Raw genomic sequence first — 26,808 nt, forward strand, 5'->3', positions numbered from 1 at the left:
CTTCTTTGGGTATTTTGATATTTTGTCCAGAGAAAGTCCACATTGTATGGTGTCCTCAGTTGCTTTAGTGTACATGGTGTGCACTTTGTTGCATTTTTTCATGTAAGATTTAAGTGAGAAGAAGTAACCATTTTCTTTGGAATTAAGTGAGGCAGTGCCATACAGCAAGATGAATGGGAACCCTGTATTCAGACAGACCAGGATTTTAATTCTGGCTCTATTTCCTGCTTATTGTAGTAACTTGGACAGGTTGTTTGTCTTCTCTGCTTTGGTTTACCTATGTATTTTTGGCCTGTCTACCTTGGTTTACTCCTATATACAGTAAGGATAATAATCCATTTGGCTTTATGGAAAGAATGAGACATAAAGACGGAAATGTGCCTGGTACTATGTGCCAGTGGATATTTGATGAATGCCCTATATCTGTAATGAAAATAAAAGATTGTAGTGGCCATCTGCATTACAGAACAAAATAATACATCTGTCTCAGGTATCTGGAAGCGCTAGCTGCAGAGCGTTTTGGAAGGAAGTTGGACTCACACAAATCAGCAGCTCTGTACCTCGGGGAGGAAATTGCAGCTGGTTTTTCCAAATCAATTAGTTCCCCCCCATCATCTTGCCAGTGGAGAACAAATCTTACTAATACAAGAGTGTGAAACACACAGACATCATCCCTCTGTTATGGCTTCAGAGGATAACAAAATAGAGAGTCACTCATTTTGGTAGTATTTTTAGTTCTTCACCAGACACTAAACCATAAGATCTGTGGCCTTTCACATGGAGAATATAAAACCTATATATCCAACATGTGGCCAGAGAGTAAAACATGGTACCTGACTCCAAAACCAGGGACTGTCTTAGCATTTTAGCAAACAAATAAGTAAAATGAAAAACATGTATAAACTTAACTGATCAGCAGATGCATGAGAACTAAGAGCCAATAGTGTTTATCCCCTTTCCTACCAATAACACTAAAGATGATTAAACCAATTCTGATAGGTTGGATAAATTAGCAATTGTACCTGAAGGTGAATGTAACTAATTTCATAATTTTTACAGTTCAGTTTCGATTACACCAAAATTACAACCTGGAAAAGAGTCATGAAAATGACTAGCAGAAAGAAAATCAGCATGAAGTGAGATCATTCTTCATTTAATTAACTTGTGAGTCATGCTCAATCATCATAGACTGTCTGTGGATGTTCTCAAAACATCTTTATTAGAAGAAAATGTTATGCGACCTATGCATGCATAGATTTATTATCAGATAAGTCACTATTTATAAAAAGCATGATTTGTCCAGTGATAGTTCCTAAGATTTATTTATTTTATTGGTATATTATTTTAAGATTACACAAGTGAAATATATTCACATACTGGCGCATGTGTGTTTAATTGTTTAGCCTAATATAAGTTAAATCAGAGACTTCCCTCCTGTGTGCCATATACCTAGGGTGAGAATAAGAACTAGGCTGCTTATTGCTTTTCTTCTTTCCTCTATACTCCTGGAATAGCTACCCATGAGTCCAATTTAAAAAACAAGAAGGGATAATGAAGAGCCACCTCTTAATTACACAATCAGTTCACATTTCTTCAGGGAGTTCTCTAGTTCATCGCTGCAATTTGAAGGAGATCATGCCACCTGAGAGTATGAATTCAGTGACTCCCAGGCACTGATGGATTTCTTGTATGAGGAAGAGATCAGATCACACACTCAGACTAAGCCTTTCTTAAATGGACAATACAGTCAGAATATGATTGTCTCCAAATTACATCTTAAAATTGCACACCTGTTTCGTGAATTTGTAAGTGGATCAGTTAGTCCTGTGTTTGGCTGAAGGTGATGGACACAAATACTGAGTCTTCAGGTTGTCATTCCAGGGATGGATGGTGAGGCGACTGCCTGAGCACCACAGTGTCCCTGAACCCCATCTCTCTCTTCTGCTCTGCCCTTCCAGTATGACGTTTATCATTGTTATGGTTTGGCTGTGTCCCCACCCAAATTTCATCTTGAATTGTAGTTTCTATAATCCCCAAGTGTCATGGGAGGGACCCAGTGGGAGGTAATTGAATCATGGGGGTGGTTTTCTCCATGTTATTCTTATGATAGTAAGTTCTCATGAGATCTGAAGGTTTTATAAGGGGCTTCCCCCTTCACTCGACTCTCATACTTCTTCGTGCCATCATGTGAAGAAGGACATATTTGCTTCCCCTTCCACCATAATTGTACGTTTCCTGAGGCCTCCCCAATCCATGCAGAACTGTGAGTCAATTAAACCTCTTTCCTTGCAAATTACCGAGTCTTGGGCAGTTCTTTCAACACAGATGTTATTATCAATGAATGGTCTATGTAGATGATTCTCCAACAGTTCTGCCACTCCTGGGTGTTCCTTTTACAGGTCTAAGTGGCAACACAGTCATGTTCGTGAGACAAAAGATAAATAAAACTACTTCTATGGTCTTATTTTTTAAACTCAAATTTCCAGGAACATTCCACTTAGTAGACCTCTAGTATGGGACATGCTCCTTTGTCATTTCATGAGACAACACAATCTTAGTTTTCTCCTTCCTTACTGAATGTTCTTGTCTGGCTTCTCTAGTTACCTAACTCTAAATATTGGGGTCCCCAAGACTGATTTCTCCCTGGATAGCTGCTTCACTTCTAGGGCTTTAAGTGCCATCCACATTTGTAAGCTCCAACATGTGCATGCCTAGAGCCAGCACTAACCTCTTCTCTGAGCAGCAGCTTGTGCCTAGCGGCTTACTTGACCTCACTATCTCATTGTCTTAAGAGTATCTCAAATACAAGAGGTTCAAAACAGAGCTGTTTTTCTGCCTTCAACCTCTTTCTCCTGAAGTGCCCCTACCCAATAAACAGCATCATTATTCACACTATTTCTTCTAGCTAGAAAACTTGTCTTTCCCTCACTTGCCACATCCAATCCAACATTGTGTCCCACATGTACAGGCTCCATCACCAAAATAGATTTCCATGTACTTCTCTGTGTTTCCACTGCCACCACTGTCCTTTAAGCTTCTATCACTTTTCACTTCGAAAACAGCAAGAACCCTCTAACTTCCCCATACTCATTCCTCCCAACATACCTTAATCTGTCCCACCTAGTTGCCAAATGAGTTTGCAAAGTGTAAACTATATCACCTCATCACTCACTTCCTTGATATCCTTCTGTCATTTCTCAATCCTCTTAAAATAAATTTAGATTTTTTTTTTTTTACCAAGAGTAAACCATTTGCTATGTTCTCATTTCTGAGAAGGGAATATTTCTCCATCTTCATTATTCAATGTTTTTAACTTAGTATTCTTCAAACACGTTGGCCTTCTTTTACTGCCTGTAACATGCCAAGCTATTTCTTGTCCCAAGAACTTTTCATTTGTTTTTCTAGGCTCTGTTCCTAGAACATTGGCTGTCTGGCTCCTTCTCATCACTTGGCTGTCACTGAACCCTTCCCTGACTACCCTAGTTAACAGTGTTCTTGCTGTTGAATATACTAGCATTTTCTTTTTGTCTTCTATTACTCAAATGTTGCTTATCGTTATTTTCTTCCCTAGTAGACCATAATTACCATGAAGACAGGGCCAATGCCTATTTTATTTACTGTTATATTCTAAGCTGTTAATACAATTCCTGATACATAGAAAATATTTCTTGAAGATATAACTAAATTATTAGAGTTTATAAAAAAGAGCGTATTGAAAGTTGTTTTTTTCTTAAGTAAAGTCATATAAATGACAACTCAAAGCATTTGAATATTAATGTATTTTGATGATTGGCCGAGCTAGATACCAACTTAACTTCGTGGAAGGATATAATAAATTAGCTAATAATAAAAAATCATCGCCAGGCACAGTGGCTCACACCTGTAATCCCAGCACTTTGGGAGGCCAAGGCGGGCAGATCATGAGGTCAGGAGATCAAGACCATCCTGGCCAACACAATAAAATGCTGTCTCTACTAAAAATACAAAAATTAGCTGGGCGTAGTTGCACATGCCTGTAGTCCCAGCTATTCGGGAGGCTGAGGCAGGAGAATTGCTTGAACCTGGGAGTCAGAGGGTGCAGTGAGTCAAGATTGCCACTGCACTCCAGCTTGGTGACAGAGCAAGACTCCATCTCAAAAAAATAAAATAATAACAAATAAATAAATAATCATCTATTTTCTTGCATAACATTTTATATTATTTGCAATGAGGTGCCATACAATTATTCTTAATAATATCTTAAAGGCAGAATATCAACTTTTAAAAGGGGAAAAATTGTCTCATACTACAACATGGAAGGATCTTTAAGATATTATGTTAAATAAAATAAGCCAGTCATGAAAAGAAAAACACTGTATAATTTCACTTATATAGGTATCTAGAGTAGTTAGATATATAGACAGAAGCTGGAATGGTGATTTCCAGGAGCTGAGAAGAGAAGGGAATGGGACTTACTGTTTTATGGGTGCTTAGTTTCAATTTGGGAAGATGAAAATATTCTAGAGATGAATGGTGGTGATGGTTGTACGACAATGAGAATATACTTAATGCTACTGAACCGTACACTTAAAATGGTTAAGATGGTAAATTTTATGTTATATCTATTTTACCATAATAAAAAAATTGTAGAAAAAAGTAGCTATAGGTCTACTTTAATTATCTGTTTCTTTTTATGTGGGTTTTAATAGATTGTGTCTTTCATGGAATTGGTCCAAATGATCCAGGTTATCAGATTTTTGGACAAATCATTGTAATATTCTATTATCCTTTTAATGTCCATAAGGTAAGATATAATCATCTCTCTTTTAGTTTTTATATTAAACATTTGTGTCTTCTCTCTTTTTACTTGTTTACCCTGGCCTAATATTTATCAATTTTATTGATCTTTTCAAATAGCCAACTTTGTTTTATTGATTTTCTCTGTTGATTTTCTATTTCCAGTTGTATCGATTTGTCATGGAATTGATTGTATTTCTTTTCTTATGACCAATTTAGTTTTATATTGCTCTTCTTTAGTGTTTTAAAGTGAAAGATTACATCACTGATTTTATATTTTTCGCTGCTTCTGATTGCATTCATGCTGTAAATTTCTCTCCAAGTATTACTCTTGCTGTATCCTACACATTTTCATAAGATGTATTTTCATTTTCCATATAGTACTAATTAAATTTGAAAAAAAAGGCAGAAAACAAAAAAAAGAATATTTTTCTATGCAATACAGATTAAATGATTTCAGTTGTGTCAAATTGTTGACAATTCTTACCAACCTAGGGTCAGTAAGAAACATGAGCATTTGAGAATTTCATAGCCCAGTTGAGCTGGTACTAGAAGCTCTCTTTCTCTTCATTTTTGGTTTCTTGTACAACAGATTCTCTGCCTTCAAAGATGGACAACTTTTTATTTAACTCTTTAAGGACATCCGGATTTTAAGTAGACTTTGGTTTTCATGGAGAAGTAAAGATGTATTCAATTTAACAATTATTCGTTGAGTAGATAGCTGCTAAGGGGTACCAGTTTCCTAACTTGGCTCTACTCTACAGTTTGATTTGTGGGTAAAAATGAGAAAGATGTTTTGAAAAAGACAATTTCAATCTCCTCCAAGTTTTTGAAGATCCACTGTGTCTCAGGCATTATGCTAGGCACTCTGAAGACTACAGTGCTGACAGAAGTAATACTCAGAAAATTCATAGTAGAGTAGTGGATTCATTTGACAGATAACTATATACCATGAGATGGAAGTCAAAACAGTTCCACAGGAGGTAAAAAATAAGATAGAAATTCAGAGGAGAGACAGTGAGTCCCACTTAGGGATATTAGGAAAATCTTCACAGAAGGGTAGTCACTTTTTGCTGAGCTTTGAAAATTACTCAGAACCTGAATGCATATAGTAAGGGAAAGGTACTTCTACCTCTGCAAAAACATGAGGTCAGAAAAGCATGACAAATGTGCAGGAAACAATGAATGGGCCAGTTTGGTTAAAGGGAGAAGAGAAGGAATACAACTAGAAATGTAGCTTCTGTTTTTCAAGAAGCTAAAACATAACAAAGGCTAGAGTAGGTAAACTCTATGCCGTGAGCATTAGGAAGTTATACAGGACTAAATATCAAGGCAAGTTGTGCTGTAGGAATCTACGAGCCAGAGTATTGGAGAGACATGACAGGAAGTTTTTTCCAACGTTGTGATGGTGATGTAAGTGGGAATGTTGGAGGTGGTTTCAACAAGACTTGACAACACACTGGATGAGGGCAGTAAGGGAAATTCAAATGAGACTCAAAACATCATGAACTGGTTGATTGAAAGGATAGCTGTTATATTAAAAGAAATGAGAAAGACAAAAAAGCAGCTTTTGGAAAGAAAATCATATATGGATGTAGGAGATTGGTCAGGGTGGTGGGAAAAATTGTAGAAGATGCAAACCTTCTTGGAAGGCTGGAAGGTTTTACAAAAGCTTCGGAAAAGGATTTGGCTGAAGGCAGCCAGATTCTCTTAGCCGGTGAAGCTAATCTAAATAAGTAAGTTAACATAGGCCTTGGAACCTGGCCTTTAATCATCTGCGTGCAGGACTACTCTCTCTGGGGAGGGGAGGGGAGGGGAGCGACCATGTAAATTGCCCACAAGTGTGTTGACTCAGAGCCTTTGTGATTAAATCTATACTGAATAAATGCCCACAGTGCCAGCTTGTCAGGGCCATGGCTGCTGACTCTTTACAGCACCCTCCTTGGTGTCTGGTGTCTGTGAGCAGCCTGGTCCCCTAGCCCACTCTTTCACTGGATACCTGTGTCTGGGTGCGTTTGTTCATCCGTCGTTCCGCCAGGGTCTATGGGTCGGACCCTGCCTATGTAGCTCTGGAGGTATTAAGTGGGGATGCTAATAGAACACAAAGTGTGGAATCATGAGAGGGGAATGTAGGAGAAAATCAGGGGCTGGAGATACAGCCCTGTGGTCTTGGCGGTTATCTGAAAGCCCAAAATTTAATGGATTTTTCAAAAGAGAAGTTATGGAGAGATTTAAAAAGATAATTAAAGATAAACATTGGGTGAATACCTGCACTTATTGGTTCAGTTAAAAGAAAAAAAAAAAACGGTAGAAGAATAAATAGAGACAAAGGAGGAGTGTTGAATGAGGCCAAGAGAATTTTGTGGCGTGCCAATAGAGAAGAGACTTGCAAGGAGAAAGTGCCTGTGATATCAAATATATACCTTCAAATGATGTGGTGGTTGAAAGAGACAAGAATTAAGAAATCCTGCTGTGTCTCACTTTCTAAAGTGAAATATAGAAAGAAGCAAAACAACACATTGGGAAGAGTGTAGACATTGGAATCAGAGGAACTAGAGTCATTTACGATCCTGTGTGGTTGAACTATGTGATTGAGTTGCAAATTACAGTACTTAATCTCTCTGAAGCTCAGTTGCCTGACTGTAAAATGGGATAATACCAAACTTCAAGTCTGTATTGAGAATATATTTAAAACATCACCACATGTTATCTCCATTTATATCTTTATTTCATCTTCTGCAAAGCCGAGCCACACTGCATGGTGAGTTTTCACTTTGTAGACTTCCCTTAGATTCTCAGGCTGAGCCAATTATGGGTCACATGTTTACATGCGTGCTACTTTTAAACTTTAATGGTTTCAGTTTTTGGGTTTTTTGTTTGTTTGTTTGTTTGTTTTTACTTTGCACTTAAGCTAGGTGAAAAATACCACCATTACTTCGTTTATTTATTTATTTACTTTTTTCCTTTTTTGCTAACCTGTGTGACAGGAACAGTCATTAGCCTTAGAAAGTGCCAGAGCAGTTGCTGATTGAGTGCATGTTAAAGGTATGGCAGCGACATTTTTCTTGCAAATTTAGTAGTCCCCCATTTGTATGCGATGTTTTTCCCAAAATATTTTTTAAAAGAATGTCAGACGTTCCTAGTACCCTGTCTTTCTTTCAGGATCCCAATTTTCTCCAGGGGAGCAACATATGCTGGGTTAAAAAAAACACTCTCCCAGACCTTCTCTGGCTGTCAGGAGGCACTTGTTGCATGGCCTGTGAGGTAGGGATGTGGTATAACCCAGGGAAAATCTCTCTTATTTAATTTAAAAAGCAAAAAAAAAAAAAACAAAAACAAAAATAGTTTTCCAAGAAACCCTCTCCAGGAGACTTCTGCTTATCTCTCAGTGATCAAAAACCTTTTCACCACAGTCACTTACCACCTCCTACCAATCCGCATTCTCGCAAGTGTCCTTCACTCCATTTACTCTACTGCATTTTTCACCGTATTTCTCATGCCAAAACTTGGGCTTCTCCACCAGTCTGCCACGTTCATGCTCTCAATTCTCACAGCCATCTAGTTCATTCTCCACTAAACTGTTAGAGGGATTTCTGTAGAAATTAAAGAAAATCCTAACACTCCTAAAAAAAAAAAGAAAAATTAATTATAATAATTAATTGCAAACCATTAAGCATTGGTTACTCATCCTCCCTGTGGAGAGCTGAATGGAGGGGGAGCAGATGGAGCAAGGTTCACTCCTGAGGGTCCTGCCAGAGCAAATGGTCAGGAGAGAATGGTGTCAACAGCTTCAGAGAGGCTAATCAGTGTGAATGATGAGCGTATCTGTCCCTGGGAGAAGAGCAGGGACCACTTTGTCCATGGTGCTTGATTTTGTATCCCCTAGTGCATAGCAAAATGCTCTGTTCATAATAGATACTCAGTAACTCTTTGCTAGGCAAATAGTTGATTCAGAGAGACCCTGCCATAAGGTAATGTACATATCAGGAAAAGGAATAAAGGGTTGAGCGGAAACTGAAATGGAAGAAATTGAAATGGAATATCATGCAATCTAATGGTGTGTTGGTGGCAGGCAATAAACAGGTGTACATCCTGGTACATAGCTGTCATAAATACAATGTTGCATATATACCAAAAGATAAACATCTGAAAAACCAGGAACCAATGTCAGGAACCAAACCAAAAAAAAAAAATGTGCCAAACATGAATCCAAGCTAATGTTAATTTTTATGCAATAATAGAGAGACACCATTACTTCCACTTGTATCTGTTGTTATTTGTAAGCAGAGAGGTATACAGATAAAGTAATATAGTGCCAAATGCCATTTGTATGAAAGTTACCCTTTTGTTTTATTAGTAAGCAGTAGGAGAACAATCAGTAAATACTGCCACCAGTGGTAATGTGACTAGCCTTGCAAATTGGTCTGGATGGCATGGTGTGTGCAATGAAGAATAGCGCTAAGACTCCATACTGATAAAAATGCAAATGAAGAAATATTTTCTATCAAGAAAGTTGGTATAATTCCATTTAAAATTATTGCAAGATTTCTTTCCCTCAAGTCATCTCGTATGCTACATTCAAATTTATTATGTTAAGCTAGAACTCTGTTGTAAGTTCTTTCAAACAATTACATGCCAAATTGACTACGCATAAAGCAGAATGTGTTGGATGGGAAATGAGATCCTATGGTTTACACATTTCTTTCTTAAAACTCTCTGCTTCAGCTGGTTATTTCCTCATCCTCTCCTCTCACTCCTTCCCTGTGGTTGCTTCACAGGCCACGGCACATGTTCCTGTGGTCGCTGTGTTTGTGAGAGAGGATGGTTTGGAAAGCTCTGCCAACATCCGCGGAAGTGTAACATGACGGAAGAACAAAGCAAGAATCTGTGTGAATCAGCAGATGGCACATTGTGCTCGGGGAAGGGTGAGTATCTCTGCTGGTGCCTGGACTCCATTCCTGTTCTGACACATGATTTGTAGAACAGCATGTAGCAACTGTCTTTCCCAGACTGAACTTTGCATGAAAGCAAACCACTATGTCCTCTGCTGTCCCCAACTTGAAACTTGAAGATTAACCAAATGAAGTTTTGGACCTAAGAAAATGAAATGCATATGAGAGGATTCATGCAGAAATATCCTTGTATGCAAAGTTATTGCTGAATGAAATAGAAGTAATACTTTTATAAAGAAATTAGGACAACAAAATATACCAGATACTAAATGGACCCAAAAAAGGGGAGAAAAGGCAAAAGAATGATTATTGGGCTCACCTCTGAAACAACACAGCTCAGAACTACAGAAAAGTAATCACAAGCATCTGAGCTGCCCAAAGATATGACTTTGGGAACTTCTGGGGCTAAATTATTCAGCTGTATGTGGAGCAGGGGAGGATTGAAGGTGTGAGAAGACATAAAAGGAGACAAAATGTTTAGTTTAATTTAGTTTAATTTTTTAGAAAGGAAAGAAAAGCTATGGGGGAGGGGTAGTATCCCACAAGTCTGATGTAATTTTCTTTGCCCTAAAAATCACCAATTGTTCCAAGTAAACATGTGCAGCCTGATATAAGAAAATAGGTAATTGTTCGGTTGGGCACCGTGGCCCATGCCTGTAATTCTAGCACTTTGGGAGGCCAAGGCGGGTGGATCACTTGAAGTCAGGAGTTCTAGACCAGCCTGGCCAACACGGTGAAAAACACAAAAATCTACTCTATTAAAAAAATACAAAAAATTAGCCAGGCATTGTGGCTCACACCTGTAATTACAGTTACTTGAGACGCTGAGGCAGGGGAAGAGCTTAAACCCAGGAGGTGGAGGTTGCAGTAAACCAAGATCACACCACTGCACTCCAGCCTGGGTGACAGAGCAAGACTCCATCTCCAAAAAAAAAAAAAAAAAAAAAAAAAAGATAATAATTAAACAAAGAAAACAAAAGCCTGCCTGCCAAATAGTTATAATCTACAAGTTGGTTGAATAGAAGCCACCAACCCAATAAAACTTTTGCCATGGAAACATATTAAAGGAAAAAGCAAGCCTTCCCCATCTCCCATCTATACACACGCACACACACACACACACACACACAAATTGGAAGAGGTTTCCCCTGAGTAAAGAATACTAGTAGATTAAATTTTGACCACCTTGATTTTGATGTTTCTGTATACTATTCTTGAAGGGATTTTAAAATCCTGCCATTGTACTGCATATGGCATCATCTAGAAAGCTGTTGTGTTCTTCTTTGCTAGTGACTAGGAAGACACAGGGAGCCTCAAAGATTCTCACCTCATGTCTGGGGAGTAGCGCTTCAAAGAAACTGAAGTTAGGGGCTTCCCAGCTCTCCTCTTCAGCTCAGTATCCTCTTTACACCACAGACACACTTTTTTTTTCCTACAAGGCACAGCTCTGGCTGAAGCTTCATTTACCCTCAAAACCTCTGCTGGTCAGGATGACCATGTAAATAATTTTCTGAAGAAGACAGCAAAGCAAAAGTGTACTAGAGACACTGAATCCTGTTGCCAAAGAACCACACCAGTGAGGCTGCCACACACACGAAGGAAGGAGGTCTCTGAAGCAAGATGTGCCATGTGTCCCCTAAACAGTAGCTTTTGTTTTGCCTCGTATGCAAGACCAATGCTATCAAGTTGAAAGAGACTTTTTGGCAGAACTTCAGACATCAAAGAGGATGGATGCTGTGACTATCTGTGGTGCCAAGAAGGGGGATGAAAATGAATGCAAATGTATTCACTTCAATAGATGACAGTGTCCTTGGTTTCCAGGAATTCTGTGTTCAACACTTGTGTTTGCAATGCTCAGGCAAGGAGGCCATGCCATCAACCTAATGCCATTACAGCAGGCAGGTGGAAAATGAGTTTGAAGCAATCGCTTTGTGCCTTGTTTGTTCTCTCATTAATTCAATCTAATTTCAAGCCCCAAACAAATCTTCCACCAGTTCTGTTCTCAGGGGGCTTCAGCCCCTAGAAACACCTACCTTGAATTCAAGCTGTGTTAGGAGAACCAAAAAGAAAGAAAGGTTAAAAGGAAGAAAACAAGGGAAAGAATTGGGGAGAAGGAGATTAAGGAAGAAAAGCAGGAAGGGAGGCAGGGATGGAATTAAACTGCAAGAGAAAAGTAGGAGAGAAGAAAAGAGATGTTATCAGATGAGAAGGGAATGATCTGTGTATAAAAAGATACTGAGAATGAATAGTTTTTGAGTTAGATTTTTTTTTCCTCTGAGCTATTGCTTCAGACATAGAGCACTTAAGTTTAGATACTTTTTTACTTGGTTTTCTGTAATGGCATTGTCACTGGGATAAGAATAGAAGCTTTTCACAGAAGCTCTACTGAAAAAAGATACCCATACGTATTAAAACACTAGTGTGCTTATTTATATTTGTTTATTTTAAGAGTCAACTATTGTTTGTGTTTGTGTGTTTACTACACTCACTATTGAATCATTAACACTTTCCATAAGCGGGTCTTCCCTAAGACCTGTCCAACTGCGAGTACAGGAAGAACACACAAAGCCATACCCTCCAGGGCAACAAATAGTCTTCCATTTCCTAAACTGAAGGTCATGTAACAAGAGTTGTTTCTTCTCAAGAAATAAATATGCTTATGAAAGTCATTACAGCCCTAGGAAAGATTCTCATCTTTCAGCATCATAAATGTAGACAATACAAAGAAAAAAATAGGTTGACTAAATATTGACTCAAAGGCATTTCCTGAAAACAAAACAAAACAAAGCCAAAGAGTCCCTCTAGCTAATGCCTTTGCAAATTGCTTTGGGTGGTGGCGATATATTCAGAGATCAATGAAGGGTTGAAAGCATATTTGTCTAAACTATTTGTTTATCCTTCAATGTGTAGAGAGTTTGGGAGTCCTTAAACTTAAAAGGGAACATGAAAGCTGCCTCAAGTCTGCACATTTTGACATTCCTGTTAGCGGACGGGCCTTCGGACTGTTGGCAGCAGCTGATCGTGATCTCCCTTCTTTTCTCCTGTTATGGAGACATCAGTGCTGGATTATCAATGAAGAAAGGGGATAAAACCAGGATCATGGAACTGTAATCTATGATAGGCACAGAGGATAATGGGGATGCCCCAGTTACTCCTGGTTCCAGTGGGGAGCACTACCCCACAACCCACCCTGAGAACCACAGGAAAAGTAACGCGTGAAATAGACTAAGGGACTTTAACATGGTGATGGAAAAGAAAAACCTGTTTCCGATTTTTTGACTGGGGCCATGTATTTCTCGATCAATTTCATGGACTTGTCCAAATTTTCTATCATTTTTCTCAAATTTGTCAATGAAAGTCCCTCACCCTGATGGTCACAAAAGATATACAGGTTCTTTCTTTATTTGATTATGGGACAGATCTTAGCAGTGGGCGTGAGATCACCATGGCACACAGCTTGGTGGCCTGTACCCACCAAAAGGCTGAAACGTGCACTTCCCACAAGCTGTGAATAAAGCCGTCACCTCAGGAGACGATGAAGAAATAGCGTTTTATTTCTTTACAAATTTATAGCCAAGACAATAAATCACTCCATAGAAAAATTTAAAACAAGATACATTGTTGTGACCTTCATAACAGATGGAGTAGTTAGTACAATAGTGAAAACTGCCTGCTGGGATGTCAGGTTGCAGCATTTTGTCAGGCTTGAATGAAAAAGAAAGTCCAACATTAGTAATGGAATGGGCAACTGAAAAAGGTGCCTTGCCCTTAGACTCAAATCGTTTTTGTGAATAACCAAGCGAGATGAGGTTAGTGCAGTGCCGGGTCTCCCCTAAGCTTAGCTACCTTTGCAAAGTACATGATATAATTCATTGTGGGTTGTTTTGTTCATTTGGGGATTTATTTATTTGAATCCAAGACTACACAATTATATCTTTGCCTTGATTACTTCAAGCTAGATCCAGGTAATCACGTCCAATCTTCTTACAGATGCTGTTGTGTGACAATGGCTGTAAACACATGTCATTAACTGTTTCCTTAAACTCTCACAGTGATACTTCTTGGATCCCACATCATCCAAAGAAGTCCAGCATACACACTCACTCACCCACCCACGACCTGTCCCACATCCCCAGAAAAGAGAGAGTGAAAGATGCTTCACAAAATCAGCCTCAGCCTGGTGTTCAAGTTGCCTCGCTCAATATGCCTGTGCAGTCAGACCTGCAGGAAGAAACAGCTCATTTTTAAACTACTGTATACGAAAGTTTTTGCCTGGAGATACATCACAGATAGGCAGATCACTAAAAAGAAGAGTGGATTGAATCAGAGTGAAGTCTTCAGTTAACTGTTTGTTTATTGCCTGTGAGGTCCAGGGCAGTTTCCTTTATTCTCTCTTCCATTCTCATCTTTGAAGGTAAAATTTCATTTCTTCCCCCTTCCTATGTCCTAAGGTGCCCTGAAGACACATGAGAAAATGTGGCTGATTCCCCAGGGATGGAGGCCAGCAAAAATGCACAGAAGGGAGATGGGAACATTCTTAAGGGTCCTTATATTGGGAAAGAAAATGAATGGATTAGTGGTGCTGTGGTGATGAATTATCTGCCCTGAAACTCCTGCCAGCATCAGCTGTTCTCTGGCTAGGCTGGGTCTCAGGGGTGTGAGTGGGTCTTGGCCAGCCGAGTTGAACCATTTTCTCACCTCTTGATAGTCATGCAGCCTACATCTGTCTGATGGGACCCTCTCCCTGTGTGTTTCCCATTTAAGAGAGGCACAATTTGACCCGTGTTACGGAAGAAAACAGCTAGAGCGTTCTACAGGAAAAGTGCTATAATAGGTCCTAATAACTATTCACACTGTGTTATTACTATGTGCTATCTAGTTCTAGTTTCACAAGCAGTAGAATAATTTCCTACCTCTAAGATGCATTGAGCGTTGACAAACAGGAAAGAATAAAACAGCTGGGAAAATGCTGACTTAGAAAAGCTACTGTTTCATGACACATACAAAATCAATCCTCATTTTTTATTCTAAGTATTTCAGCGACTAGTAGACTTTCAGAACTGGAATTTACTCATCAAATGTTCTATCCATATATGCCATATTAGCTTTAGCTGAGCTTACCGGTTTTCTGAAAATGCTCTACTATGGCATGAAGCTAAGCATTCCAGAAGCAAGAGCAGTGATTAGAATAGTTCCAGGGCCAAAGGATAAGTTTGAAGATGAAATATAAGATATTTCATGAATTGTGACATATATAAAATGATATCCTGGGTGTATATATGAATATTATGGGCATATAAAATCAGATCAGCACTACTTTAGAAACAACTAAAAACAGTCAAATATTTCAAATAATTAATCTTCCTCCACTCAAGGAAATAAAACACTAAGTATGGTGCCTTTTGAGGAAACTTCTCTGATAGTCAATGAAATACTCCATGTGGTCTTTGTTGGCAGATAAATCACTATCCATTTGTTAAACAAGCAGTAGAGTGCTGCACATTTTTTTATGCCTAGAAATGTGAAAGTCTTTAAAATTAGGATAAAGAAATCTCTAAAATCAGGAAATTCCTCACCTTGATGAGACCACAAGGGAACCAGCATCCCTTGCAGACTGACCTGGGAGCAGCAGCTCCCCGGGTCCTGAGAAACCACCAGGTTGTCAGTCAGTTATTAAAAACTGAGATGATGTGTGTATTTCCTCAAGAGCATGCAAATCAACCTGGACCCTCAGGAAAACAAGTCAAGACTAAATAGAATTATACCATAGCTACACAAGAAGTTAAAAATAAGTGAAAACACAATTGTCACAATATAAATAATTCTGACTGCACTCTTACTTTGAGAAGTGTGTCAAGAAATGACAAACATTTAATTTGGACTTTGGGGATTTTTGCAGCTAAAATGCATATACCAGTTTCCCTGATATGAAATATCACATAGTTGAGACACATGAACCCGAATCCTTTCATGATATCTGTGATGACCACAACTCCTTTTTCCTGATCGCTTTAATCACCCAGGCTGTTAACTCATTTTTAATCACTGTGTTTTAAAAGAAGCACTAATGACTGATTCTTGCCCCTTTTCAATATATTTTGAACTTACCAATTCTGCAGTTTTGTTAAATATGTCAGAATACTTTTTTCAACTGCATATTCTTTCAACCTGACTTTTGACTCAAAAAAAATACTGACAGCCATCTTTTAGTAAAGGGAATTCATGTTTGGAAAGAACAACCAACCCAAGGAAACAGAAGGAAAAGGAAGTTCTTTTTATTTGTTTCTTTTTCATTGTAAAGTCTTTCCTGCTGTCGTCGAGGCAGTTTTTCCATGTAAGGTTTTTTAGCCTGTCATGGAAAGCTGTTTAGACTGAGAGAACTTACTTCTGTCTTGGATACCGTTCATCATCTCATTTATTTTCTTTTATTTTAAATACATCATTAATAACATTTTTACTCATAAGTAAAGATATTTTAAATAACCAAAAAGGAAGTTTTTTAATTGGGTAGGAGAAATGGGTGAAGTGGAGGGAAAAAGAGTTGAATCCAGAGCCTCATAAAATATGAACTTTGGGAGTAATTTGAGCTATCCTAGTTTATGACAGAGAGTCCTGAGGATGAGTCTCACAAGGCAAATATACTGAGTGATTGTATGCATTTTTAGCACTTGAATTAGCCACCTAATATGCAGGTGTGCTCCTACTCCAAGAAAATCATGTAAACGAAAATCCAAAATTATAAGCACAATAATTTAGTAGTTGTTTTAATTAGAAATGCAACCTAATTTAATACAATTCCCTATTCATTTCCTTTAAAGAACAGGCACTTTAAAAACATGATTCAATTCAGGGGGAAACAATCTATTTTTGAATACTTTTTTGGAAGACCATCTGTAAGAATCAACCCCATCCTGCTCTCATTGACATTTCAACCAGACTGGGCCATGGGACATTTGCTGAAGGCTAATTGCAACTGTCTAGATCCATAATGAAGGCTTTCCTGGGTGACCTTTATGAATTACAGTAAGTAAAGCTCCCCTCTGAGAAACCAGCCATTCAATAAACTTTTACCTTTGGATGATGGGTTATTAGAAGCCTGTTGTCAGTGTGTCAACGATATTCTATTCGAGATGGAAACCTTTAGTTATAAGGTGATGCTGAGTAATAGCCTTTGTAATTTCAGGTTCTTGTCATTGTGGGAAGTGCATTTGTTCTGCTGAAGAATGGTATATTTCTGGGGAGTTCTGTGACTGTGATGACAGAGACTGCGACAAACAGGATGGTCTCATTTGTACAGGTGCGGTATTAACCTTTTCTAATTGCTCTATGCCGCAGTTTGTCATAGAGCCAAGAGACACTCGTCATGCAATGCTTTAGGTGGCTGGACCAACAGGGCCAACTGTGAATATGAAATATCTACCAACGGCAAAGTGGGCATTTGGGAAAAAGCCCTCACAAAAAGCCCTCACAAAAGCCTCACATTATTCCTGGGCATAGAAGAATACAAGAGAATGAAGCTAAATTTTGTGATTATTTGGGATACTTCCACAAAGTAACCTCCCGCCTCAAACTCACATGTATGTAGTTGTATATTGAACACAGAAAAGAATTTTCTTGGCAACCATTTTACTTTGAACATGGCATAGGGAATGGAATATTCTTTCAAACAGAATTTGGGTACCACTAATTGATGTGTTCGTTGCTTTTAGGGAACTGGATGTGTGTATGGGGGAGAGGTATAAAGAGGGCTCAGCTGTGTCATAGCCACTGCTATCCTAATTTATTGAGTCCTCATAATTGGTTATAAATTCATTTGTTTAGCCAAGTTACGGGGAAACAGAGACATGTATACTTCTCCTCAGCTCTAGCTGAAGGTAAGAGATGACTCTGTGTGTGTCATTAAGTTAGACCTTTGCTTTCTGCCCATCCTTACTACATAAGACTCTCTTCACTGATTACTTGGCCTGCCTCAGGTTATGTCAAAGAGCCTTATGTTTTTCCGTATTTATTCATAAGTCAGATACAACTTGCTCTTTAAGGGAAAACAAAATTGTCACCTAAAAGCCTAGCTGGAGTGATACAGGATGGTTACCATCTGATCGGTAAAGGGTGGCACCAAATAAATGCCACTAATTGTTTGAAAGATTAGACGTCTCGCAGCTGCTTAATAAGCTGTAATAATAACATCATTGCACAATAAGAAAATCTACCAAGGATGAATGAAATGATTTCATTGTGGACACTTGTGATTTATAATAGCATGTTTAAATTTGGCACATTTTGATCATAATCATGATACCTATATGTATTTTATTGCAGGGAATGGAATATGTAGCTGTGGAAACTGTGAATGCTGGGATGGATGGAATGGAAATGCATGTGAAATCTGGCTTGGCTCAGAATATCCTTAACAATTACATGAGAGAGGTCTGGATTCTTATTTTTTCTAGGCCATTAGAACATATAAATGCGAAGGAAACCATGTATATTCACCACTAGGACAGGTTAAAAAGACCATTGTATGTTTTTCTATTTCTGAATTACGAATGAAATCCGAGTACCTATTAGAAATGAGTTTTGCAAATTTAGATGCAAATAACACTAGAAAAAAAAGTTTCTTCCATAATTAACATAAGTGGCTCCTAACGAGAGCAATTTTTCCACCCAAAAGACATTTGGCAACATCTACAGACAATTTTGACTGTCACGCTGGGTGGGGTAGGAAGGTGTGCTGTAGACATTTGGTGGGGGGAGGCCAGGGAAGCTGCTCAGCATCCTGCAGTGGACAGGACAGCCCCCAAACAAGGAATTATCCAGCCCCAAATGTCAACAGGGCTCAAACTGAGAAACATTGAGTTACATGGCTATTAGAAATCCACATTCTTACACAAGAAAGACCATATTAGAATCTAAGGAAAACATGCATATTCACATTAATCAATCGATCAGATTTTTCCAGAATTCCATATCAGTCACCATATTAATATGGGGACAATGAAGACAAACACACAGGAGATAGAATATCAGATTGGGGCTGGATCAAGGGCAAAAACTGGTCATTAAGTCATTTGACATTAAATCATTTAGCAACTAAGTTATTTGTCTACTCTCACTTTAAACTCACCAAAGAAGATTCTCTTGAACAAATTATGAAAAATGTACAATTTAACATTTTAAATAAATAGTGACAGAAGTTGTTTATACTCTGTGTCAGTATATATATCTACTGATAATTTATTTAAAAATGAATTGTTATTTAGGGATATCTATTTTAGGTTTCTAGAAATAAGGGATCACATTTTTAAAACTGGGCAGGGGTTATGTGTATAAGAAATCTGATTTTTAATTTTAATTTATTCCATGGTTATGTGGCCTTTTAAAAAAGACAATATTGAGTTACATAGAAAATGGGCCTGAAGTATGCATCCATTTCCCTTAAAATACTTTTTTTTCTGAGGATACCTTACTTACTGGAAACCTGGGGTCATGCGAAGAAGTCAAGAAGAGAAATACTGTGATAAAATGGCACCAATCTCAGAAGCTCACAAAGGACCAAAAAAAAAAAAAAAAAAAAACTAGAAATGGCTTAAATAGAAATTACAAATATTCACTCAGTGATAGGAACAAAATGTTTATTTTCTTAATGGTGAAACTTTGCTTTGTATGAAATTCACATTGAATTATGAAAGTGTACAATAATTGGGACTTCCCTTACATATTTACAGGTAAATCTACTTATACACATTAGTTTAGGCAACCTTTAATTATTTAGAGCTAAAAAAACCACTTGTTTTCTAAAGGTGAATTATTTTGTAAAATCCTAGAATAATGTAGCAAAATCATTTCCATATTACTTTAAGATGAAAATTTTTACCTGGAAATTTTATTTTAATGATGTAAATATTCTAGAGTCATGGCTTAAACTTTATAGTCAAATTTCCAAAAATAAGGAAAATATGCATCCACTGAGTTACTTAAAAATTTAATATTGAAAATTATTTTAAGAGAACATTTAACTGATGCTGATTTTTATAGTACTAACAATGTTCTCATAATGTAATCGATTTATAAAAATTGTTATCTCTATCCTGAGATTAAGGAGTGCAACCATGTTGTAGTTCTATTATTGAGTATGTAAATTGATATATCTCTTTCATAAAATGAGGGAAATATAAGTAGTCAATAAATAATGTAGGTTATATTCTTTCCTCTTCACTACCTAAACATTTTAAGCTGCAAACAACCTATTATTATTGTTTTGTAGCAATTTTGATGACGTATTTGCTGATGCACAGACATTGGAATTCATTACATTATCTAGCCATCATAATACAAATGACCTTTGGATTTCTCTATCACGGCGCTTATCCTCCTATTAAGGATCAGAAAGTTAAACTTTACGGACCACGTACGTCCCTGTCTCATATTCTTTGTTGGTTTCTGTTTAATATTTTAAAGCTGTAAAAAAAAATAAAAATTCCTTCTGAGCTCCCAGGCCACACAAAAAGAAAGTAAGGGTGGATTTGGCTGGCAGCTGGGCAGTACTTTGTCAGCCTCAGCTCCGCTGGAACTGCCCTTGATTCTCTATAGCTCATCACAAAACCTCAGGTATGTCTTATTTTTCTTATAATCCTCTGTATGTTATCATCCTTTTTATTAACAACAACAACTACAACAAAAGTGCTGCTCTTTTTCATAGTCTCATGTAAGAAGAGTGTCAAAAATGTCCTCAGCGTTTGTTTTCTCAGAAAAAGAATTTAGATATTGGAGAAATTATCATACCATAAAGTTCAAAATGTGATTCGTCTAAAATTTTGGACAAAGATGAAAATATAGTCAGCTCTGTTCTCGTGTTCATTTAGTTAGAAACCATAGTACCGGAACTGTATTATAGTATAAGTAAGTTAATGGTACCTAAACTCTAAGGAATGCTTTTTCTTTGAAAACAGAAATATTTTATTTTTACTTATTTCTGTCCACTATGTTTCTTTGTGTGTATGTGTGTGTTTGTGTGTGTATGTGTGGTTTTGATGCCAGCAATGCAAACACCAATATATCTATTAAGAAGTGATTGAATTTAGATTGGAAAAAATAAAATAGTTACATGTAAAGACATAAACTCTTTCCTTCTTAAATGTGATTTTCAACTCTACGATAGAAACTCCCTCTAAAAAACAAGCAGGGCAAGAACAAACTTGTAATGGGTGAGAGAAAATAAGCAAATCTCATTGGCTCGTTCCTGTTTTTAGGAAGTTGCAGTGGGATTAACGTCAATTGGAAGGGATGCAACAAGTTTAGAGAAGGTGTTGGCACTAACTAACTCTGCTTGTTTGGCAAATCATCACTGAGGTATTCCACCCAAGGACTTTTTCAAAAAAGTCAACTAAAGTGCTAAGTCATAAGAGGAGAGCCAGTATGCCCGTTGTCTTTCTGGGCTCCTTGAGTTTATCTGGATTCCAACAGCACTTTGGAAGTACTGCCCTCCACTACCTCAAATGCAAATACAATCTCTGCCAGTAGACATTGGAATTAGACTTAGTGAAAACCAGGAAAAAAAAAAAAAACTAAAATATAACTCAGCCTTAGTTTGCAGACTCAACTGTCAACACTTTGAAACCCTACTCCATGTTCAAGAGAGTCAACAGGCCCTATGTCAGTCACATTGTAGGCTAAGAAACCTCAGCTATGACTACTATTTCACTCAAAGTAATACAATGTACATCCTGGGTTTTGATATGCCTGCATTGCATTTTGGAAAAAAAATTGAGGATTTAGCCCAGTCGCTTTCCCTTGATATAGCCTTGTTCTGAATTAAAATGGAAAAAAAAATTTCAATTATTTTCATCATCTTCTTCTCAACTGGATGTTAGTCAATGTGGTCTCTTTTTGAATATGTATCAAATATTAATGATCCACAATATTAGGGAGATAATTTTAAGTGAAGTGATACATGTCTAACTTAAAGAATAAGAAGTTTTTGGTTTTTGCTTTTAAAGACAACCAAATCTGATATTGTTCATCCTGATAAAAATAACTTTTAGTGCTTAAAGCATTAATTAAGCACGTGGCTAGGTATGATAAAGAACTTCTGCTTGCTCCCCAAGAGGCAAACTAAACTACTAGAAGAACTGGAGCGGGAGTCCTTTGGACCCATTGTGAATCTCTTTAAGCCACTCCTACCCAAAAACATTCAGGACAAGCAAACAAACATTTAGAGCAAGAATCTCCAAATTCTTCAGGATTTGTAATGAAATGATGTTCAGTTCCATTTTGCTCTTTACATAGGGTGGAGAATTTTCATGTCTTCTCTAATTAATTTTTCCAAGTGGTAGCAAAATGTTTTAAAAAGCAATCTTATATTAGAAAAAAAAAATGTTTTCACTTGAAATACCAAAACAACATTTCTGAGCATTGCTGAGGGACTGGCAAAGCAATCAGCTACTATAACAAATCAGTAGAAATAACTCTCCCACACCAGATATGCATGCAGAAGGAATGGAGTATTATAGAGACTTGATACAATGGACATATGCACATGGAGGTACAAAACACACGGTCTTTAAATACAAATGAATTCCATCAGATTTACTATACGGAACATCAGTAGTGAGAGATTGCACTTACTTAATAACAGCAAACTTAATTTCTGAGGGGAAAAAAATGGTGAAGTCTTATCCCAAACAAATAGCAAGAGAGGTATCCTCAGAGAGCTAAAATTTTCTTTGGCATGGTAAAGGGGGAAATTGAGTTTACCAACTTATTTACATGACATGTCTCTATATTGGTGAGTAATGCAATGCCATTTTGTTACATAAAGTTGTTTGATGTTTTTTAATATGCCTTCATATAAATATTTTATTCACTATGTTGTATTTGTGAATACAACAAATGATATTAAACACAGAAACTACAATGCAGACAAACTCTTCGTATGCAAATTAGCAATACATACCAACAGTTCTTGATACACAGGTACCTACTACATGCAGCTCATCATTGCTGTCCTCTTCCCATGCAACAGCTGAGACCAGACACCAAGTAAATGACTAACTCAATTACAAATAACAAGGACCCCTCTGCAATATGTCTAAACTTATATTAGAAGAAAAAGTATTTGCATCCTTCATGGGGATAAATGCCCTTATAGACACCCCATATATAAAACACAACAGAGATAGATAGATACACATTTACATAAATCTCAGTCACTTTTACAAAAATAAATCTTGTCTTAATTTAAACCAATAAACAGACTTGCAGGGGAAAAAGAAACCAGCAAGTAGGGCTGATTATCAGTAACAAATACATGGGGGTGTTTGCTCTGTGTGTGTGTGTGTGTGTGTGTGTGTGTGTGTTCTAATGTGTGATGTGTGTGATGTGTTGCTGTAAGTAGTGTCTATAAGCCCATTTGATTGATTGGATTACAAGTTAATGACTCAGTTGGCCACATATTATGGGATATACGTTTTCTGAAAATAATTGGTTAATGGAAGTTATCTAATATATTTTAACTGATCCTGTTTAAAACAATAGGCTTCAAGATGACATAACACCAAATCAAAAATGACCAAAGGAATCATTTTGTTACATTTATAATTTAGCATCATTGACAATAAATCTACTCAAACGTTCTGCTAACTTTTTATTTATTCAAGTAGAATCCAATATGAAAATGAAATAAGCATAAACAGTTAAATTTATACTAAACCTTTAATCAGCTAAGCAGGCCAGAATTTTTTAATGCTGGGCAAGGGCTGTCATGAAGATTTATGAAAGCAGTGACAAAATAATTTCCCAATAAATACAGTGCAGATGGGGAAAATGATGACTGGGTCATCCTCCCACATAGAAAGAAAGAATAACAAGAGGCCAGTACATTGATCCCACATATAATTTTCAGTAAATGAGGTTCAGTTTGGTCTCAATGAACTCTTCTGAGAAGAAAACATTGAATTTTATTAGGTGTACACAGAGTTAACTAACAAATATATTCCCAAACAGTTTAGTATGAAACATTTTGAACCCCTTTAGATCCAATATTGAACATTTTGCATGGAATCTTCACTGTGTAAACTGTTCCTGGCCTTTCTTGGTAGTTGTCTTCCCTAAGCTCAGAGTTCAAACAGTATTTATTAAATTAATTAAAAAGGAAATTAATTAAAAATGCAAAATAAAACAAAATAAATGGAATGGACCAAAATCCTGATGGATGAATGTGTTGATTTGCCTTTATTTTCATCTAGGATAATTCAACAGACTGTACTCTGAGATCATGGCAAGGCACCTCTAACCCAGCCACTGGGCAATATGAGCCCCAAATGCTGAGTTAGAGGCATGTACTGGTGAAATACACAGTACCGGACTCAGCATGCTGAGCTAAAAAAAATATTTTTCCTAATATGTCCAGTTTAAAAACTTTTGTCATTAAACACCAAAAATATTAAAGTCTAATTAATTTATAACTAACGTTTGCATTGCTGCTGCAGGAAAGAACACAACAGCCGTCTTGCCCATGCTCTGCTGAGTATGAGGGGAATGCAGCCAGAAACGGGGATGGCGTTAAGTTTGGTTCATTAAAAACAGGACAGAGTATATCTGAAATGGATTTAGGTAGCGCAATTCTTGTAGGTTGTAATTATTGATTTTTTTTTCCAAATAATGAGAATTAATAGATGAAAAATGAACCTTAATCAGGCCTACAAGGCCTACAGAAATCTTTGGACCCACTTTCTCAAAAACCAGTGGGTCTTGCTCGCTGGGCAAGGCAAATGTTACCATTACCAGTAAGCTTGTGATATGTATAAAACACACACACACAAAGAAACTAGAGAGGGATGTCAAACACATATCATAGAGAGCTTCCCTGGATTGTGTTTGAGCCATTTCCCACCCAGGCAATGCCGACCTTGGGAGCACAGTATCTGCTACTGGACAGAGCGTATATGTGTGTTTAATCGATAGTGTGAGCCAGAGACAACAATCTTAATCTTTATAGATGCAATTTGTAATAATAGGTTTAGAAGGCTTCCTGATTCCCTGATTGCTCTCCGACCTAAGCCAACCGCAACATTTAAGATTTAGAGGAACAAAATCCCTGCAAAAGGTCACAGACAGTGGAGCGAGCAGCCCTGTAAAAATGGGACGAAAAGAAATCCGTAATAGCACAGGTTTACAGCGTCTAACTAGAAATTACTCAATATTATTTGTGTGCTACAAAATTGAACTTAAACACATAGATTTCGCTGAAACAGGACTCAAAAAGGATTATGGGTAGCTGTCAGCAGGCAAGGTATCGAGTGTACTTGTGAAGTATGTCATTCACATGAAGTGTCACAGTCACAGAAAAGATCTTAAAAAGGCATTCCATATCTGGTAGGGCATTCCATGGTCTGAGTTTAGCTGGTTATCCAGGTGTCTTCTTGTTGTGGGGGGCGCAACAGGTTGAGGTTTATCTACTTGCAACAGAGAAGTTCGGAGACAGCAAAGAATAAGCATTAGCTTACTTCCCGCTGCTCTTCAGCCACGGAGCAGGAATGTCTGGTGAGGATAAATCACTCAACTGTGCTCAGGACGAATAAGTCACAACACCTGTCAGGATCCGGCTATGTTGTCTTACTCTTGTTGACTGGTTTGCCTCCATTCATTATTGCAGACGCACTTGTGCTTTTACTTGGCGTCACCCCAGGCTTCGGGACCGTTTCCCCGACATCATGCAAAGATGGTTCTCGGTACATGGCAACTAGTGATGGGAAGAAAGGAGGAGGAAAAGCAAACATTGCTTGGTTAGGTGTGAGAATGGTCCATCCATACATGCATAGACCACTGCAGTTTGCCCATTTCTGTTTTCCCTGAAGTAAAGCAATTCCATTGAGAAGGAATTCCTGTTGTAAAGCAATCATTTCCAGCCCACAGAGGACATTACTCCCTTCACATTCTCTGGTCTGTATACCTAAAATATGTACATGAGTGCGCATGGATTTTTGTCTAGGGCAGAAGGTTTAAATGGGAGCTATGGCCTCTTTGTGAGTCCATGATGTAAAACACACACACACACACACACACACACACACACACACTCTGTAGGAGAATGACAGGCATTTAACTTAATTCTCAAAAAAAGAAAACTCAGACTTCCCTTCCACTGCACACTAATATCAACACTTGAACTTCTCATTCACGTCAATCAATCTTTGTAAGCTGCGGTATTTACATCCTAGAACATTAAATTACTTTCTTTCATGTGGTTCAAAAGCAACATAGTCATACTAGTGTCAACTTCAAAGCTACACAAAATAATAACAACTAACTCTCTTCCCATAAGCCAGAGCCTTCAGGAGATTATCATTTCAATGTTCATTTCCTACAATCATGGAAAAAGACCCTTGGGCAGCAGAAGGCAACTCCTCATTTTCTGCTACGTTATTAAAAATCTAATCGTGATACAGGGGCAGAAACAGAATGGCAAGACAGCAACTGAAACTACCTGAATAAACTCTGAGGATTTATCTAAATAGTGTCTGGTGGCATAATCACAGTAGTTCAGGTGGCTTTTTAGAAAATGATTTTTGGAAGTCCTAAGAAAGGACATATAAGAGTGACTGATGTTTGGAAAAACTAGGGATTAAAGTCATCTGCCATCAGAAACACAAGTACGTTAGAGCTGCCCAAACTGCTTTTTAGGTTTTTGAAAGTTGAAGGTATTTTACGAAGAGCCCTTAGGTTTAGTTAAGATGAACTACCATACGCATTCCCTAAGTTCAAGGGGGTAGAATGTGGCCTTTAGTATCAATGCATCACGTGAGTTTTCATGAGTACACATACTTGAAAGTGCAAATGTACATAAGGTTTCTATTAAATTACTTGCTAAGGTAGCAAAAGGAACTAATGTGTATCCTGAAAGTACATTCCAATCCCTCACTCCTACTACTAATTAAATTAGCAGACAAAAGCCTGAAGCATTGACCTTGATTTTCTATGTAGTGAAGTTGTATTGTCCAACAATGACAGACTGGATTAAGAAGATGTGGCACATATACACCATGGAATACTATGCAGCCATAAAAAATGATGAGTTCATGGA

General features: G+C 37.6%; 2 protein-coding genes across 7 annotated transcripts in view; one reads left to right on the forward strand and one right to left on the reverse strand.

The window, feature by feature from the left end:
- The window catches only part of ITGBL1 (integrin subunit beta like 1), a 267,344-nt gene extending 246,649 nt beyond the window's left edge, over positions 1 to 20,695 (forward strand). Inside the window, exons 9-12 of one of the 3 annotated variants that reach the window (XM_054445790.2) lie at positions 9,555 to 9,701; positions 16,912 to 17,025; positions 18,048 to 18,155; positions 19,993 to 20,695. In XM_054445790.2, the coding sequence (XP_054301765.1) occupies positions 9,555 to 9,701; positions 16,912 to 17,025; positions 18,048 to 18,139 (353 nt within the window). In that variant the 3' untranslated portion in view covers positions 18,140 to 18,155; positions 19,993 to 20,695. Of the gene's footprint in view, positions 1 to 9,554; positions 9,702 to 11,167; positions 12,161 to 16,911; positions 17,026 to 18,047; positions 18,930 to 19,992 lie in introns of those variants that run through there. The other 2 variants (XM_063651087.1, XM_063651086.1) reach the window with 2 other exon arrangements.
- FGF14 (fibroblast growth factor 14) overlaps positions 19,347 to 26,808 on the reverse strand; it is a 683,612-nt gene continuing 676,150 nt past the window's right edge. For all 4 annotated transcript variants that reach the window (XM_054445791.2, XM_054445794.2, XM_063651088.1 and 1 more), the window contains one exon: positions 19,347 to 25,467. In XM_054445791.2, coding sequence (XP_054301766.1) covers positions 25,331 to 25,467 — 137 coding nt within the window. In that variant the 3' untranslated portion in view covers positions 19,347 to 25,330. The remainder of the gene's footprint in view (positions 25,468 to 26,808) is intronic.

The sequence above is a fragment of the Pongo pygmaeus genome, chromosome 14 (genome assembly GCF_028885625.2).
Source record: "Pongo pygmaeus isolate AG05252 chromosome 14, NHGRI_mPonPyg2-v2.0_pri, whole genome shotgun sequence".
In the NCBI taxonomy this organism is placed as follows: Eukaryota; Metazoa; Chordata; class Mammalia; order Primates; family Hominidae; genus Pongo; species Pongo pygmaeus.